We start from the raw sequence: 17,518 nt of genomic DNA, 5'->3' as shown, positions 1-17,518 counted from the left end.
TGTTGCTGTGCTGAAGTTGCCTCGCTAGTGCCATGGCGGCCCCACGAGATGCACCGCACGGACTACGGCGCGGCATACTCTTTGAGCCAGGGTATACACTTCCACTGATTGTTTCGTATGGCGAAAGCCCAAGCATGCCCAAGATAGCTGCAGTGGAAATGCTTCGCTACTGCATGTTCCTCGATGGTCCTATCGTGCCTTGTATTAGCAACCTCGAGGCTGGGGTGTGTCGTACTGCCCCAACATGGCAATCAGGCTGTAATGGAGCTCTTCCCTGGGCGACCTCAGCATGGTCCAGGCTGCGTGTGTGCGTGCCAACACCGTTGTGGTGCAGGCGCAGTATGTCAGGCGTCCAAGATCGTAGCCTGCGCCTCGCGCTCAACGATTGGGTTTTCAATGTGCTTGGTGCGATCCGTCGAGACGGGCATCTGTGCAAGTGGGCGAGATCCGTGTTTCACTTTCAATCTACGCTCCGGCAGTGCTCCGAGAGCTGCAATCCGCCGCCGAGACCTCGAGTCTGCAATTGCGGATATCTGCACCCTCTGATATGTGCCTCTGCCATTGTTGGTAGTGAGTGTCCAGTATACCTCCGCTCACGATAAATAAAGCTTCATGTGTGGACAGCGAAACATTCGCTGAAATGCGTACTTCTAACCAGACAGCCGCCAGTCTCCTTCGCCGCTCTGGGATAGCTCCGCCAGAGCCAATACCGGGTCTCACTCAACGACCGGCTCTTGCTCTGCGGCCCATTCAGCTCAGTGACAGCGATGAAGCACGATCATTGCTTGTCCAGCAACGTATCATTGAGCCTGGCTACAGGCCACCCGAGCTACGACTCCGCAATCGTTTCAAGTCAAAACGTCGTCGAGCAGAATTGTCGGATCACTCCAACTGGAAGTTTGACGAGTACGAAGTTGCGGAAGCACTCGATACATTACTGAGTAGTACGCCGCTCCCACGGTCTGGTACTGTCCAGGAGCTCCTGTCCCATGCGTCTCCCACCAGCTCCTTGGATGGTCTCTATTGCAAACTCCATCGAAAGAGAGGTAAACGGCATCCGCGCTTTCTGAGAAGCAAAGACACACCCAACAACACCCCGATGACGTGGCTCGACACAGCTACCTGCGAGGATCGATCAGACTACGTCCTTCTGTTATGCCAAGCGCGAGTAGCACAGTCCACGCTTGACCGGGCTCTCGGCATTGCTCTAATGGGCTCTTCAATCGACGTGATCGAGGTGCTGCTAAGCTATGGAGCAGTTGCGTCTGCCTTCAGATACCAGATCCGCGAAAGGTTCAGGCAGGACGACGTTCCCTTAGCTAGACTGTTACTCTCAGCACCCAAAGCCATGGACACTGATGCCTGGCGATTTTGTATTGACCCAGGGTCCGAACGTTACCCCCTTGGGGTTCTGATCGTATGCGTCACTCACCGCTCGGATATCAGCTGTACAGAGCTGATTTTGCAAGCTCTGAGGTCCCACGACGTACTGAGCACAGCTGTTATACTCGCCTGGGCTCAACCGGGTGAAGATTTAAGCGGCTTGTGCCATGCTGCATGCCAAATTGTGTCAGCACTCGAAGACCATGCGATGAGGCTTGACATGCTCGCCATGCTTGCCGATGCTGGACTGGTCACGGACAGTCTCATACTCCGCAATGAGCTACTGAGAGACGTGAAGCTACGACACATGCCACTTATATCACTCTTGACTGACGCCGGCGTCAATCTGAACTACCAGCCGGATAGCGCCTTATATTGGGCCGTGTCACACCTAGACTTCGAGATCTTGGGAATACTAATGCGCGGCGTGATAACATCGCGAGTTTCGCGAGCATTAGAGATCGTGCCTGACGAGACTTCAGCGGCGGACATCCTGCAACTTCTGAGTCTTCTCGCTCCCAGGAGCCTCAGTACGAAAGACCTGGACCCCTATCTGGTTCGTGCTGTTCCGAAAGGGTCTCCAAATCTAGTCAGCGTGTTGATCTCCTACGGCGCATCGGTGGAGCACGACAGGGCTGCGGCGATTCGTAGCGCATTAAGGACCGTCAAATTGGAAATTCTCGACGTCCTACTCCAGCAAAAATGCTCCTCTGACGTCCTGTTGGCTGCCATACCCGATGCAATCAACATCATGCCGAAGCGCGACAGACTGAACGCGGTCAAAGCTCTTCTTCAGAAAGGCGTGCCGCACCAAGGTCTTGGCTTCGCGCTACAGACACTTGTGTCCGAAGAGGGCGACATGGATGTCGATCTCATTCGGGTTCTCCTCCAGTACGGAGCGCCTGTAGATGGCTCGAGCATCGGCGCTGACAGTCCTGTAGTTGTGGCCGCTCGTAGAGGCAACTTAACGGTGCTTCGCATGCTCTGCAAGGCGTCTCCTCGATGTGAGACTCTATCCGAAGCTGTACCCATCGCATATGGTGCGATGGCCTACTGCGATGAACCTGTAGGGTTGGCAATGATAAGGGTACTTCTCGAGAATGGGGCAAGCGGCGCATATGTCCACCAGACACTGCTTGCAGCCGTCAGGCACGACCATCAGTTGGATAGCGTGCGCCTTCTGCTGGAGTACGGCGCGGATGCGAACGAGGCCATGGGTGCTCCCTTTGCAGTCGCGCTACAGAATGCGAATTTTGAGATGCTTCAAATCTTGTGCGCCAAATCCGCACCGAGCCACCTGAACCTACAGACGCTATTGGCTCGGGCAGTCGAGCCATCAACCTTCCGTATGGAGGTCCTGGACACCTTGCTTGGCTTCACTACGTCGCCAGCTGCTGCTTTGAACTCGTTTTTGAATACTGGGGGCTTTGAAGGTAACCCTAACACAGTTGCCATCCTACTATGCTTCCTTCAACACGGCCTTGATGTAGATATCGGAGATGGATGGTTGTTCCGCTTCGCCGTCCGAGACCAGCACGTAGCCTTGCTCCGTAGGTTGCTCTCCGCGAAACCCAGCCAGGCTTCACTGTCCGCCGCCTTCGACTCCACAGCTAGTGTACGGGGCAGAAGTGTTCAACTCCTATCCATGAGTCTTCTTCTCGAACAAGCAGAGTCTGCTGAGATCGGACAATCTACGGCCTTACTGAGGGAGATTGAAGCTTCTGTGGCTGGTGACATGGAGGGACTCAAGCTCCTTCTGCGTCACAAAGCAAACATCGATCATGACGACGGCAGAGCTCTGCAAATAGCCGCCTGCTAAAAGTTTTGGTCCAGCTGTTGCGTTCTAAGCCCGAAAGCCTTTCTATTCACAAGGCTTGTCTCGCGGCTGCATCATCCTGCGTCTCGGCGAAGCAGAGGGACCGTGTCTTAAAGCACCTCATTCTGGCTAACGGTGGCGTTGTGGGAGCAGCTGCCTCAAAGCTACTGGCAGACTCTGTCGCCAATTTTCCGGAGAGTCCACGGTTGTCAGAGATGCTCTTGGAGCGAGGCATCAGACCAGATCTTGCGACTCTCAAGAGGGCGATAGAGGTGTCACCCCGCCATCTTTTCGAAATATTGGCAAGCACTATGAATCGTCCGAGTTCCAATAATACACGTAGAGCACTTTTCGCGCATGCTCGAGTGACTGCTGCGGAGCCAGCTCGGAGAGCATGGATCTACCAGTGCTTGTTAGACGCAGACATACCCAATGACGATCTTTCACAGGCCCTCATTGAGCATCTGGAGACGGGTAACCTCGGCGACTTGTCCGTTGTGAAACTGCTGCTACAGAGTGGCGCTGATGTTGGATACAATCGAGTAGAAGCGTTGCGACTCGCGCAGTCTGGCAAGTTTGTCAGAGCCTTTCAGCTCATGAGTCAATACGTGGTCGATGATACCGTGGCTACGGCTGCATTCAATCTTGCGCGCCAGCTTGCTGTGGATCACCCGGGACAGCGACTAAATCTTTATCGGCGCCTTTTGCGACCTAACGTCGGTATCCTGTCGATATACAACGCCTTGTTAGACAGTCTTAAGGACGTTCGTCAAGACCTCCCAGTGGTACAGCTTCTTCTCGCCAGGGGTGCCGACCCGAACGATGACAAGGCGCGCTGCTTCGTCTTGGCTTCAACGTCAGGCGCAGAGGCCAAGTTCCGAGCACTGAGTGGACGGGCGAGGTTGAACACCGTACTTTCGGCGCTTTTTGCCAACTTCTCAGCCGAGCACGATGTGGCGCGATGGTTCAAGATATGTCTCGAAGAACAGCCTCATGCAGGCCAGGCTCTCCAAGACAACCTACTGTTCCGCTGTCTCCGCCAATACCCCAACGGGACTCTGCTGCTAAAAGTCCTCCTCGAGCATGGCGTCTCCCCTTCAGCAATGGTCACTGATGACATCAACGGCGAGCCAGAAACATGTACAGCCTTGATCTGGAGCCTCTTCGCGAAGCCAAGAATTGGAAACGATGCCATCCTCGCTATTGTTGCGAGAGGAGAGGGAGGTGCGTTGGCCGTGCGGCACATCCGTCAACCATATAGCTCATGCTAATTGAGTCGTATAGCACTGCCTGCCTACTGCACGCCGAAGTCCAAGGTATCAGCAGCATATGGCTGCTTGCGGGACAACACCCGATATCCGGTCTTCAAGGCATTGTATGACTCCGACAGTGGTTCGATTCTATCTGAAAGGACACCCGAGTCCTCATTCTCCGGGCCGGCCTCTTCAGCAAGCGGAGGTACTTGTGACTCGGAGCAGTCCAGTGTCCCCGGCGGGCTCGACTTGCGCTCAGCCGCGATGCAACTGGGTAACATTGACGTCTTCCGGCTTTTGGACGCCGGTAATTCGCCAGACGACGGTTCGCTCCACACCGCAGCCTTCTACGCACTGCCAGAATTCGTTGAATGGCTGGTCCGAACCCACGATCCAGACCTTGCAATAGAAGAGTTTGACTGGCTGATCCCCCTCGCCATAGTCTGCGAAGCAAAGACACCGGAGTGGTGTTATATGGCCAACGAGACGTCCGATCTCAATACGAGACGAGCAGAGACCATGCAAATCTTGGCTGCAAAGACTGATCTCAGCTGGCGATGGAAACGCAAGACTGTGCTGCATTACGCACTCGATTTCGGAGCTGAGACAACTAAGTCCATGATCAAAGCCTTGAGGTTTGTGCAGGGACCGGCAGGCTATGAACAGCATGTCTACACAGGCCGTGACGCGAAGACGTACTTACCTCACGAGTATGTTACCAACATCCTGACATGCAGCGACGAGGAGAAGGCAATTTTGAACGCCTGCCTCTCGTTACATTGGCGGAGGTGACACCTTTCAGCTCCGATCTCTGAATGCTTTCGAGCGTCGTTCGCACACGCCCCCATCACGGGCTCACGACTGGACCAGAGCTACTACCAGCGCCGGATAGGCCTCGTTTGCAGCAGCACCTTGGAGCTCCGGCAAATACTACGTTCACCAAAGAGCATCGATGCAGCGGTGATACAAGCTACGCCAGCTGCTGCCTCATGGGCTCCTCGCGCGATCAAGCGAATCAAGTGCGTAGGATGGTCACGGCCTGGAGAGCTCCCACCAGGGAACTAGTTGCGCGATTCTGACAACCATCGGGCGCAAATTGCGGCTCATGATATGCACTGTCACCGAAATCGAAACCTTTGAGGTCTCTGTATTGCAGTTACTTGCTGTAAATCTGCTTTGCAACCACCAGTCCCAATGAGCCAAAGGGATACCATGCCATTCACCCTCATTATTCGGTATCGTGGCATCACTGGTCGTCTATCATTTATCGCATTTGTCGAATAACCCGCATGGAGTGGTGTCGTACTAGTACAGCGGTCGTGCTGCCATCGACCCAAACGTCACCGCCATCCCAAGTGCAAGATGCACCTCCGAAAGCAAACCGCCCGGAACGCCTTGCAAGGAATGATCAGGTGCTATGCGCTGCCTCTACGCGCTGGCGTTGCTGATCTTAAAGTTGCCGAGCGTGAACTGGAAGAAGTTCGAAGGACTGCACGAGTTGAATTAGTACGAGTCGCAAGTTGCCCTCACAAATGTCACTCACAGCTTCGCTTTCACTGCTGCAGCGCTAACATCTGGCGCGCCAAATTCGGCAGCGGCCAGCGCATTCTTCGTGAAGTCGCCCGGTTGCCTGAAACTGTAGCTAGCGCCAGCGCCGACCAGGGCGAGTGCGCCGAAGACGGGTGCGAGTCTGAGTGCGGCAGACATTTCGTAGGTATTGTATGTTGGTATGGGTGGCGGTTGGCTTTGGCTTGGCTTTGGGACTGGGAATGACGTTGATGGAGGGAAGGCACGGATGTTGTATGGAGCGAGTGTGTTTGTTTGTGAAGATGAAGTTAGGCACGGAATAGAGGAGGATGGGAGGAGATATAATGGCAATTGCGTAAGGAGAGAACGCTTATTTTAGAGACTTTCAGCCACTTAATCCTGGGGCAGTGAAACAAGGATCACGCCGGCCAACGTCTCCTTGCGACCCCTTCACCGCCGTCGCCGTGCGCCATCTTCCGTCAGTGCGGCCCATTTGCCATCCCAACGACGTCTTGCGGTGACCGTGCAACGCGCAGAACTCGCGAAAGCGTATCGCGAAAGTCCGCTGTTGGGCGCGCTAGAATCTTGATCGTCTTTAGCCTTGCAGTGCAGATCCATAACGGACGAGCGGGCCGTTCAGGAACAGGCAATCCGTCCGCATCGGTGGAGTCCTCGTTGCGCCATCCTCTCCACCGGGCCGGAAGTCCACCGGGCCAACGCCACTTCACCATGAGCTGGAACAGCTGGAAGTCTAGGGAATCGTGCAGTGCACGCCCAGTTGTGGCGTGATGGTTGTCTTATTTTCTCCATCGCCGGGACTGATCCATCGAACCGCTCCTCCTTCGCGTATAGGAGCTTCACGCGCCACCGCAAGCGTACAGGCTGACCGCGACGACTCTACTGCATCTTCCCTTCCATGCGAAACCGTTGCAGGCTTCTCCAGTATGGCCACGATGTCCAGCTGATCTATTCGCTTCAGAGCATCCTCGCTGCGGTGGCGGAAAACGCCGACTCTGACGGTGACGTATCGTGAACCGATGAAGACGACCATGAACTTGAGGCGTATCAATGAAGCAGGCCTTTTCGCCACCCTGATTGTCGGAGTAGTGAATTATCACTCACCGCAAGTGCATAGATACCATTGCGCACGGTTTCCGTCGACGTCGCTGCATCGGCGGGTTACGGAGGATTTCCACCAGACGGCCCGGTTTGTAAGAGTTATAGAGCGCATTGCGTGCTTTGACCGCGTTGTGAGCGCCGGGCTGCATAACTGGATGGGTCCGTATCTGATGTAGCTGTCTAGGAGGGAAGAAATGGCTGAGGTCACAAGCTTCACACATGTAGGGTCTACAGTTTGTGGATCATGAGCCTCCATGTCTAAAGGAGGGAAATGTGTAACAAGACCGCCTGGCATTGTACTTCTGCTAACCTCGACCTCTATGCTGTGAACGAGCAGACCAGAGTAGCATTCATAATCGGAATATGAGTCATCTGTGCACGCACTGTCTGTCAGTCAGTCGTGCTCCAAATTGCTATAAAACTTGCGACTCGCATATCGTTCGTCAGCTACGACGTCGACGGCAGTATGGCTACCGCAATGCGCTCACCATTAGTCGAACTCTCAGGCGAGCCCCGGAACGCTATCTACGAATATGTGGCTCTCTCCAGCACTACCACCGTAACGATGGTGGATGGCGATTACCGAAAGCCATCATGCCATCTTGCTGCCACCTGCCATCAGAGCTGTAAAGAATATCTTCCCATTCTCCGCGACTATATCTGGCATGCAAGCAAGATCCAGACCACAGTCACCAACTGGAGATTCTTGCGCTTTCCCTACGTTGTTGATACGCTCATGCAAGCGACTCCTAATGTGAAGAAGTCTCTCACCATCACACTCTCTTTCGCCCATATGCACATAGAACTTGCGAGGCTGGCGCTAAATGACTGGATGGCATTCTGCATCGCCTCCCGTGCCAAGCTGGACATCCCGTACCTTCCGACTACAGACCATCTTCGAACAGTCCAAGCACTGGGCAGCCGTTTAATCTGGATCGCGGTAAACGCTGTTGCAAATGTCAAGCTGTCGTGAATGATGCAACAGTATGACGGTGATGAGGAGCTGAGCGAGGTTCTCCGGGCGGAATGCAGGAAGGTCGGTTTGGTCTTGAGCAAATTCGAGGCTAGGCGTGCAAATACTCGCTCCAAGCTTCGCCCGAAGCTCTGCCCGAAGAGACGCTTAGGCGGAAGATCAAGGATCGCAGTGAAATAGAGGTCATTCTAGCAAGCTGGAGGCTCGGCGCCATCGGGGCCAGCGGATCGCAGATCCTCCGTTGCGGCAGACATGTTGTATCGATGCGCAGGGCGAACGACGGTCGGTGCCCTGAGGCATCCCAGACGGTCAGGAACTCAGGACTGGTACTGCCTGGTGTATTCGCGCGGAGAGGCGAAGGAGCACTTCTCAATAGCCGGAATCGTAGAGCTGTTAAGAAGGGTAGGACCACATAACCTGTGGCATAGCACGTGACAGTTGTGAGAAGACAAGGTGAGCTTGCAGTGCCGCATTCCTGCACGTTTCACATGCCTGCCAGTTGCCACCATCGCCCCTGGTAGAAGTCGGCGATCTCTCCATTGCCCTCACGCACATCATCATTCCATGATCACGGCCAGGGTTGACATAGCCGCCTACTGTTGGCACTACGAGCTCGAGATGGAGTCTCCCTTGCTCAAGCTTCCGAGAGAACTGCGCGACGCATCTACGAACACGTCGCCCACTCTTCAACAGATGTCCACTTCGTGGACACCCTCCTCAAGGTACCGTCACCCAGTCTTACGGCAACATGTCGACAAGTCCGCCCCGAGTACCTTCCTCTTCTCCAATATTACTTCGACAACTACGCCAACAACATTCAACAACAATTTTCGACCTCAACTTCAATTTCTACGTGGGTTGGTTTGCGCCCTTAGCAAATAGTGGGAAGAGGTCTATGAAGATTCGCATCGCATTCAGCCACCTACCTCGGGCGGGACGGCCGTTTAACCAAGGGGACTGCATCAAGCGTTGCGTTCTCACACACGAAGCATTCAAGGTGACATGCATTCCATGCACCGATATCCTGCGTAGGGTCGCCGCGGAGGTCCGCAAGTTTGCCATGTGTAAGATCGCATTCCTGATGTGTCAAGCTGTGCTCCTTCAGAAGGCCATCGAGGCGAATTGAGTAAAACAGACGGCCTTTTCTGGCAGAATCAAAGATGCTCCGGAAAGAGAACGGGAGCCGAAGTTCGCGATTAACTGAAACGAGAGCTTTCTGAAGAACCGGAAGGCATGGCATTGGACAGGGGCGAAGGCGTGGCGCTGAAGAGGAGGCGGTACGCTGGTCTGCTTGGGCCATAAGGGACATGACCAGCGGGCACGAAGGGCTGCGGTGGCTGCTGTAATACAGCTTGAAGGGGACAACGAGACCAGAAGTGTCTAGACACGGTGGCGTCTGGAGTTCAAATGCGGGCAGTGGAAGAGTCCAAGGCTGTAATTTCACGTAGAAAGTCCAAAAGGAGTCAGATGAAATCAAAATGGGTAGCGACGGGAATAGGTATTGATAAACCTTGCGATGAGGCGTCGTTAGACGAGGCTTTGTCCCAGCGCATTGGGTTCTGCCATCCACTCGAGCCTTGATCTTGACAGCGGCTCGGTCGTTGCCGGAGCGCCGGATATTGATCGCCATTGCGTAAGGCCCGACTGGGTGCATGCATGATCTACCTACCTTGCATATTACATTTCGACACATCATGCCCGCTCCGGGGGCTCGTGACCATGATCTTGGTCGCGTGGGGTTTGTAGACTCAGACGTGATATAGCAGCCTTCTAGGTACTCAGACTACCAATTATACCTTTGTCATCGCCAACGAGACAGATCTGTACATCTTGAGCTGCTCCAAGCTATCCCCGGCCCGATCCTGTAAGGCAGCACCGCGCACTCGCATCGCTTCAGCACCCAATGCCAGCTCATAGAGTCGCGCCGGCGTTGTCGTATACATACAGCACACTGTCTGGCCCACCGCGCATAGACACACCCGACGGCGGCGACTTCGATCTTGGATATGACCCCAGTCGCTTCGAGATACATCATTCGCGGCCTACGACAGCGGATGGGAAGCGAAGTCCTGATTCACCCACGTTAGGGAGCGCGCATCCGTCGCCCATGCTGTCAGCGACGGCGGAGGAAGAGGAAGAGGTGGAGGTGGGAGGGAGCAGGTCCAGCAGATTTGTGGAAGATCTAGCGGTTCAGCCTACATCTTCTTCGTCGGCGCGGAGAGGATTGACGGATGGCGAGGCTCAGGCGACAGCTGGCGCAAGCAGTTCTGGCTCGCCGGAGAGGGGCTCCAGCAAGCGGGATAGCTATGTTGTCAACCCAGCAACAATACCGATACGGACAAGCTCGAGTAATGCGGTAGCGAACGGCGAGCGACCACGGGACAGTTACCATAGCTCTCCCAAACAAAGTCCGAAAAAGCACAAGAGCTTGAGCTCGGTGTCAGAAAGACCAGACCGATCTTACTCCAAACGAGCGGTGTCCAGCATCCATCCAGCTGAAAGGCATTGGGCGTCAGATGGACCACGGCAAGCGAACGGAACGGCTCCTAATCGAACGCTGAGTTCCGGCAGTCGCGAACCACCGCACAGATATGCTTCGCCAGCGTTCTCGCAGCAATCCACACTTTACCAATCGCAGTCACAACAGCCCTTGCCGTCTCCCCTGACACGAGGCACCGGCGGCGACCTGACCTCTCACGATCGCTCTCCCAATTGGAGCGATGAGAAGGAGAACATACTAAAAGGACCCTTCGATTATCTCGAGGCGCATCCGGGCAAGGACATCCGCGCACAACTCATGTCCGCCTTCAATGCCTGGTTACGTGTGCCCGAGCCTTCCCTCGCCATCATCACACGAGTCGTTGCGATGCTGCATACCGCCTCACTTCTCATCGATGACGTAGAAGACAGCAGCTTACTCCGGCGAGGCGTGCCCGCTGCGCACCACATCTTCGGCGCGGCGCAGACGATCAACAGCGCGAATTATGTCTACTTTTGCGCGCTGCAAGAAACGCTCACTCTGAACAACCCGGAATGCATACGTATATATACCGAAGAGTTACTGAATCTGCACAGAGGGCAGGGTATGGATCTCTTCTGGCGCGACACCCTAACCTGTCCCTCGGAAGACGACTACCTCGAAATGGTCGGCAACAAGACCGGCGGCCTCTTCCGACTCGCCATTAAACTCATGTGCGCCGAGAGTCCGAGCCATAACTTCCAACCCGGTAGCAGCGACATGAGCGGAGCCGACAGCCAGGGACACACGGACTACATACCGCTAGTTAACACTGTCGGCCTGCTCTTCCAGATCTTGGACGACTACCGCAATCTCAGCGATACGACATATACGGCGAACAAAGGGCTCTGCGAAGACTTGACAGAAGGCAAATTCTCTTTTCCGATCATCCATGCGATACGGAGTGATCCGAGTAATCTCGTGCTTATCAACATCTTGAAGCAGAAGACAAAGGATGATGAGGTCAAGAAATTCGCGGTACAGTATATGGAGAAGACTGGCTCGTTCGCTTATACACGACGAGTACTCCGAGGTTTGACGAAAAAGGCGTTAGGGTTGGTTGAGGAAGTGGACGCAAGGGTGGAGGGCGGTGGGGCTGGTGGAATGGGCGGCAAGGGTGGGGACTTGGTCAAGGGCATACTGGAGAAGTTGCGGGTTGAGAAGGCTGGAGCTGGGGCTAGGAGTAGTCACTCGGGTTGAGAGGGGAATGACTGGACGTTCACGGCGATGGCGCTTGGAGGCGAGGCAATCTCAAAATATGGGACCGGACTAAGCCTTGATGTGTATGTCAATGTACAGTAATGTGTCTACAGATGAGTTGAAGCGACGTTCCGCGGCGCTCTTGTGCCTTTTGTGTTCATACGAATGCATCTTCCCGTCCTGTTGGACTGCGAGCACCACAGCACATAGCATCGAGCGCGTTGACGTGTTTGCATACTTGCACACGTTCAGTCGACAAGCATGCACATGAAGAGCCTAAACCTTGACGTTCTGACCCAACTTAACAGCAAGCTTGTTCAGCTCCCCGTACGTCTCCTCCCACTCCTTCTCTCCACCGTCTCCACCCTCCTCCTTCGCACCCTTGCCTACCCTCGGCATCAACATGACCACGCTCGTCGGCCGCTTCGTCGCTCCCGCCGCGCCGAGCTCCGCTCTCGAAGGCACATACAGATAGGGGATGTTGTGGTCTTCGCAGAGGACAGGGATATGCGATATCACGTCCATGGGGGAGATGTCGGCGGCCAAAATAACGATGCCGGATGGGAGGTTGGAGGGGTTGTAGGTGTTTGGATTTGCGGGAGGCGATTTGCGGATGGACTTGACGCATTCTTTTACACCGCGTTTGAGAGCTTTCGATTTCGCGGCTGTATGTCAGAAAGAGAAGGGTTAGCGATAGTCCTCGAAGGTGATAGTGGGTTGATATACCTTTCTTCACAGATTTCAGCACTTTCTTCTGCGCCTTTTCGTCGCAAAGCGGATTCGCAAACGGCACCAGTGCCGCAAGTGGCACTTCAATCTTGACCTTGACGTTCTTCTTGTTCTCCTTCTCGTCGTCCTCTTCCTTTACCTGCACTGCAGCGTCGCCATCCGCGATCACGACATCTCCGTCCGCATCCACCGCCACAGAGCCCGGCTTGTCCTGCTCAGCTGTGGTCAAGTCTACGGTAGTAGCGCTCTTGCGCTTCTTCTCCTTCTTCTCCTTCTTTTCTTTCTTTGCGGGCTTCTCTTCTGAGACTGTCGCAACGGTAGTATCGCCGTCAGCCTCCACCTCGGAGTGCTTACGCTTCTTGTCTTTCTTCTCCTTCTTCTCTTTGCGCGCTTTGACCTCTTCCACGCCGTCTGCCATAATATACAATAATCTGCGGGAGTATATGTCAATTCACTAATTGAAGGTGAAAGTCACTGACTTTTCGAAAACGCCAAGCTCAGAGCTTGGACACCGTTCGGGCGTGTTCCGGGAGGCAGCGTGCAATTTGATGAACTTCAATCGACTTTCGACTAAAGTTTCATGCAAACCTTCATGCAAAGTGGGGAGATCTGAGTTTCGGGCGGATTACCCCGAGGTGCGCAGAAAGGAAGGTGCTCGTGTGACCTCCAGGCTTCGACATTCTGAGCTGTTTTCGCATCTCATACGACACCTGGCGGTACTTCGAAGAGCGTCACTGCAGCAGTGACAATGCACCTGACATTGGCGTCGCTACTGGCGTTGCCATTCGGCCTGCTCCAAGTCGTGCTTGCCGTCCCAGCGCCCGCGGACTACGCTCAGCAACACCCTTTGGATGTCGCAGCCTTGCCCAAACAAGCCACATGGAAACGGCTGTCAGACCGTATCATAGAGTCCATATGGAAAGATGGAGCCCACGAAACTGACAAGGACCTGCCTGATCCATTTGCGTTTCGGGGATACGATCGAGAAGTGGTAATAAGATTCAATGTCAGCACAGCAGAGGAAGCCCGAAGCTTAGCAGAGGCATCAGAGACGCTTCTTCTGGATATCTGGGGCTTTTCGCAAGAATGGGTCGACATCCGAATACCCAAGGATATTGTGAAGCCAATGCTTGGCCTTCTGCCCTCGAGTCTACAGCGGTCTTACATCCCGCTGCTGCGTGAGAGAGAACTATCGGAGGCCGTCCGCGCCACATACTTGACCGCTAGAAACCGTGGACCAGCTATCAAAGCGAAAGACTCGTTAGACAGTGGCAGCCACATTCATATCGATCAAATGGATAAGGTTGGCGCAACCGAAGAAGACCTGTTCTTCTCTCAGTATCGGCCACTTTCCGTTCTTCACCCGTGGATGCGTTTCCTTGCCTCAATTTATCCTGGACATGTCCAAAAGATTAACATTGGCATTTCTGCTCAGGGACGGGGCATACCTGCTTTGCGGGTCGGTAATTCGAAGCGGCCAAACCGTGAAACGGTGCTCATCGTGGGCGGCTTGCATGCTCGCGAATGGATCAGTACCAGCACAGTCAGTTACGTGGCCTACCATTTCGTCACATGCTACGGCAACTCTGCGCGCATAACCGCACTTATGGATCAGCTGGACTTCGTCTTCGTCCCGACTCTGAACCCTGACGGATATGCGTATACGTGGGAGACGGACCGTTTATGGCGCAAGAACAGACAGCGGACAGGTCTACGCTTCTGCCAAGGCATTGACCTCGATCGGGCATTCAGCTTCCAATGGGACGGTGACAGTACCACGTCCGGCAACCCTTGCTCAGAGTCATTTGCGGGTGAACAGCCATTCGAGGCTGTGGAGGCAAAAGCTTTGGCCGACTGGGCCAAGAATGAAACGACGCACAACAATGTCACTTTCGTTGGTTTCCTTGACATGCACAGCTACGCACAGGAGATACTGTACCCTTATAGCTTCTCCTGTGACGAGAAACCGCCGGGTCTGGAGAATCTGGAGGAGCTAGCGATAGGTATCGAGAAGGCCATCCGCTCCACGCATGGTCACAAGTACGAGATTATGCCCGCTTGTGAAGGAAACGTCGCCGTCAACAACGGGTTTCGGCAGTCCCTTTCGCCACGGATGGAAGCCTCTGGTGGCTCGATCTTGGACTGGTTCTACCATGAGATGCACGTGAGATACGCCTATCAACTTAAGCTGCGCGATAAGGGCCTATACGGTTTCTTACTGCCAGCGGAGAATATCATACCAACCGGTGAGGAGATACTGGAGGCTGTTCTTTATTTTGCGGAATTCTTGGGCGATGTGTACGGCAGTGGGATGGACGTCAAAGAATCCACTGCGAATGGCAAGGTCCAGAACGATCAGGGTGTGCCAAAAGACAAAGACTTCGCTTTCAGCGCTGATGATATTGGGGACGACTGGGTCGTGATTGACGGCCAAGCGGAATTGAGTATGTCCGATCTGATGCTTAGTGAGAGTTTAAGGCAACGGCAGGATTGACGAACGCCATGTACTTGCACATGTTTGTTATGTTATACATACATACATGTTTCTAGCCTTGTTGTGCAGACTCCACGACTTGTTTTTTTCCAGACATGCACTTTCTCAAGCAAGACGTCGTAGCTGTAAATCAACCTCATCAATCAGTGGTCAATGAATATATGCCGGCTACTTGAACTTAGTCTGCCTCGGCATCGCAAGGGTTCATCGAATAGCGTCGAGCTGCAATTTGTGTCGTGATTGCTTCCTTCGACTCACCAGTGCAACTGGTCCAGCATGAGCGTCGAGTTGAGGCGTTACTCTTCCGACACTGCCATCTCGTAGAACTTGCAACATGCCGGCGGAGGTACGCAATGGCGTCCCATCGACGGCCAATGGCACCAAATACAGTCCGTCTACTAAGAACCTCTTTCCATCAGATATGCGTACTGACTCGTCTCTAGGGCGCATAACGCCTCGAGATCAGCCGGAAAACCCTTTCATCAAACTCATTCCTGATCAATCGATTGCCGTCATACCCAGCTTCGAGCTCGAATCGGGAGTCGTGCTGCATAATGTCCACATCGCTTACAAGACATACGGCACGCTGTCGCCGGAAGGAGACAATGCCATGGTCATATGTCACGCTCTGACGGGTAGTGCAGATGTGGGAGACTGGTGGGGACCTCTACTGGGTGGACCCGGGGAAGAGGGTAAGGAAGCCAGAGCGTTTGATCAGTCACGGTTCTTTGTGGTTTGCATGAACAGCCTAGGAAGTCCTTATGGGAGTGCTAGTCCTGTGACTGCGAAGGATGGTGATCCGGACAACGAGCATTACGGACCCGAATTCCCTTTGACTACGATCAGAGATGATGTGAATATCTTCAAGTTGTTACTGGATGATCTTGGCGTGAAACGGATCGCTACAGTCATTGGTGGCTCGATGGGCGGTATGCTGGTACTGGAGTTTGCGTACTTCGGCAAGGACTACGTGCGGACTATCATACCTATTGCGACTTCCGCGAGATATAGCGCTTGGGGCATAAGCTGGGGCGAGGCGCAACGGCAGAGCATCTATAGCGACCCGAAGTACGACGATGGCTACTACCCGTTCGATGACCCGCCCTCGACTGGACTGGGAGCGGCACGCATGTCTGCACTGCTAACGTACCGCAGTCGAGACTCGTTTGAGACACGCTTTGGCCGTAACATCCCGGATGCCTCGCGCAAGCAGAACATCAACGGTAATCCACGTCCGCAGACGCCGACAAACGAACACTTCGCGATACACAACGAAGGACACCGCCACGCTGGCTCGCCACGACCGGGGAAGAGCGGCGACATGACATCGTCGGTCGAGTCGCTCGAGGCCCCAATCGCCACGGTCACGGACCCGCAGTTCCATGGAGCTACACCATTGCCCGGCCCTCCGCCGAACAAGAGGCGCATCACCACCTACTACTCCGCTCAATCCTACCTCCGCTACCAGGGCGAGAAGTTCATCAAGCGCTTCGACGCTAACTGCTATATTGCCATCACACGCAAACTCGACACTCACGATGTCTCGCGCGGCCGAACAGACAACTCCGGCTCACCTTCACAGGAAGAAGTGAATGCTGCGCTAGCCATGATCGAGCAGCCCACGCTTATCCTGGGCATACAATCGGACGGCTTATTCACGTACGCCGAACAGCAGGAGCTGGCGGCCGCGATCCCGAATTGCGAGCTGAAGACCATTGACAGTCCGGACGGTCACGACGCGTTTCTACTGGAGTTTCGGCAGGTCAATGCGCTTTTGCTGGATTTCTTGAAACGCGAGTTACCGGACATCATGTCGCGGGAGCCTGTCAACTGGCCGCCGAAGCAGGAGCAGCCGAAGGAGGCGAAGGCGAGTACATTTGGAGAGGCGGAGGTCGAGGATATTACCGCTTGGTGAGCGAGCATACACATGCTTTGGAAGACTCGAGGTCCGCCTCTGCGCAGCCATGGTACGCTGCTTGATAAGGTCGATCAATGTGGAGAAACGCAGCAAGGCAGCCCTTCTACCCCGAGGTGTTCGGCTTTCCACCAATGAGAACCTTCCGCGACTCTACAACCGCTTACTCCTCTCATGCTACTCTCGTTGACAATGACAGCCTGCATGTAAGTACAAGAGCACATCACTCCGTCAAGGTAGGTGTGAGACAAAATTTCCCGCCATTGTCGTTCGCTCCGTACGGTCGCAATGCTTCCATTTCCCGCGCTGATCATCAGCGCTTCCATTCTCGCCACGACTATCGCCCACCCAGCACTGCACCGGAGTCCGTTCAGTTGGGCAGGCACTAAGTATCTGATCGCGTTCGGAGACTCGTATACCTACGTTCAAGGCACCTCTGGACGTCAGAACTACTCATTCGTAAGCACGCCGCTCGCCACCACAAGAATCCCAAGCATAAGGCCACGTTAACCGCTAGACCTGAACAGATAGGCGACGCCTTCGACTTGACCTTCACCGCCCAAGACCTCCTCACCAACCGCATCGTCCAGA

General features: G+C 54.4%; 9 protein-coding genes across 9 annotated transcripts; 5 read left to right on the top strand and 4 right to left on the bottom strand.

Moving 5' to 3' along the window:
* Window positions 1-640: 640 nt before the first annotated feature.
* BAUCODRAFT_573513 (uncharacterized protein) lies at window positions 641-5,551 on the top strand (the record flags this gene model as incomplete). The annotated part of the gene is made up of 3 exons (XM_007675989.1): window positions 641-3,143; window positions 3,206-4,423; window positions 4,484-5,551. The coding sequence occupies 3 exons, from the start codon at window positions 641-643 to the stop codon at window positions 5,242-5,244; spliced, it is 4,482 nt and encodes a 1,493-aa protein (XP_007674179.1). The 3' UTR covers window positions 5,245-5,551.
* A 329-nt stretch (window positions 5,552-5,880) lies between these two features.
* On the bottom strand, window positions 5,881-6,159 carry BAUCODRAFT_146195 (uncharacterized protein; the record flags this gene model as incomplete). The annotated part of the gene is made up of 2 exons (XM_007675988.1): window positions 5,881-5,941; window positions 5,996-6,159. The coding sequence occupies 2 exons, from the start codon at window positions 6,157-6,159 to the stop codon at window positions 5,881-5,883; spliced, it is 225 nt and encodes a 74-aa protein (XP_007674178.1).
* A 299-nt stretch (window positions 6,160-6,458) lies between these two features.
* Window positions 6,459-7,319, bottom strand: BAUCODRAFT_22491 (uncharacterized protein; the record flags this gene model as incomplete). The annotated part of the gene is made up of 3 exons (XM_007675265.1): window positions 6,459-6,730; window positions 6,859-7,070; window positions 7,102-7,319. The coding sequence occupies 3 exons, from the start codon at window positions 7,317-7,319 to the stop codon at window positions 6,459-6,461; spliced, it is 702 nt and encodes a 233-aa protein (XP_007673455.1).
* Window positions 7,298-8,353, top strand: BAUCODRAFT_395609 (uncharacterized protein). Its single transcript, XM_007675987.1, has one exon. It carries the CDS (start codon window positions 7,565-7,567, stop codon window positions 8,069-8,071), a length of 507 nt encoding a protein of 168 aa, XP_007674177.1. The 5' UTR covers window positions 7,298-7,564; the 3' UTR covers window positions 8,072-8,353.
* A 620-nt stretch (window positions 8,354-8,973) lies between these two features.
* Window positions 8,974-10,042, bottom strand: BAUCODRAFT_395682 (uncharacterized protein). The gene has a single exon (XM_007675986.1). The coding sequence runs from the start codon at window positions 9,765-9,767 to the stop codon at window positions 8,994-8,996; it is 774 nt and encodes a 257-aa protein (XP_007674176.1). The 5' UTR covers window positions 9,768-10,042; the 3' UTR covers window positions 8,974-8,993.
* Window positions 10,043-10,706: 664 nt separating this feature from the next.
* BAUCODRAFT_64741 (uncharacterized protein) lies at window positions 10,707-11,789 on the top strand (the record flags this gene model as incomplete). Its single annotated transcript, XM_007675523.1, has 2 exons — window positions 10,707-11,274; window positions 11,320-11,789. Coding segments are annotated over 2 exons (1,038 nt in total), but the record flags the coding sequence as incomplete, so codon positions are not given.
* Window positions 11,790-12,071: 282 nt separating this feature from the next.
* BAUCODRAFT_55619 (uncharacterized protein) lies at window positions 12,072-12,597 on the bottom strand (the record flags this gene model as incomplete). Its single annotated transcript, XM_007675487.1, has 2 exons — window positions 12,072-12,454; window positions 12,516-12,597. Coding segments are annotated over 2 exons (465 nt in total), but the record flags the coding sequence as incomplete, so codon positions are not given.
* Window positions 12,598-13,185: 588 nt separating this feature from the next.
* On the top strand, window positions 13,186-15,358 carry BAUCODRAFT_31563 (uncharacterized protein). The gene has a single exon (XM_007675412.1). The coding sequence runs from the start codon at window positions 13,267-13,269 to the stop codon at window positions 15,010-15,012; it is 1,746 nt and encodes a 581-aa protein (XP_007673602.1). The 5' UTR covers window positions 13,186-13,266; the 3' UTR covers window positions 15,013-15,358.
* Window positions 15,289-17,374, top strand: BAUCODRAFT_31562 (uncharacterized protein). Its single transcript, XM_007675411.1, has 2 exons — window positions 15,289-15,401; window positions 15,456-17,374. Exons 1-2 carry the CDS (start codon window positions 15,347-15,349, stop codon window positions 16,925-16,927), a joined length of 1,527 nt encoding a protein of 508 aa, XP_007673601.1. The 5' UTR covers window positions 15,289-15,346; the 3' UTR covers window positions 16,928-17,374.
* Window positions 17,375-17,518: the final 144 nt, after the last annotated feature.

The sequence above is a fragment of the Baudoinia panamericana genome (genome assembly GCF_000338955.1).
Source record: "Baudoinia panamericana UAMH 10762 unplaced genomic scaffold BAUCOscaffold_3, whole genome shotgun sequence".
Lineage (NCBI taxonomy): Eukaryota > Fungi > Ascomycota > Dothideomycetes > Mycosphaerellales > Teratosphaeriaceae > Baudoinia > Baudoinia panamericana.
The sequence above is the reverse complement of the archived record's forward strand: the minus strand, read 5'-3'. Positions and strand labels throughout refer to the sequence as shown.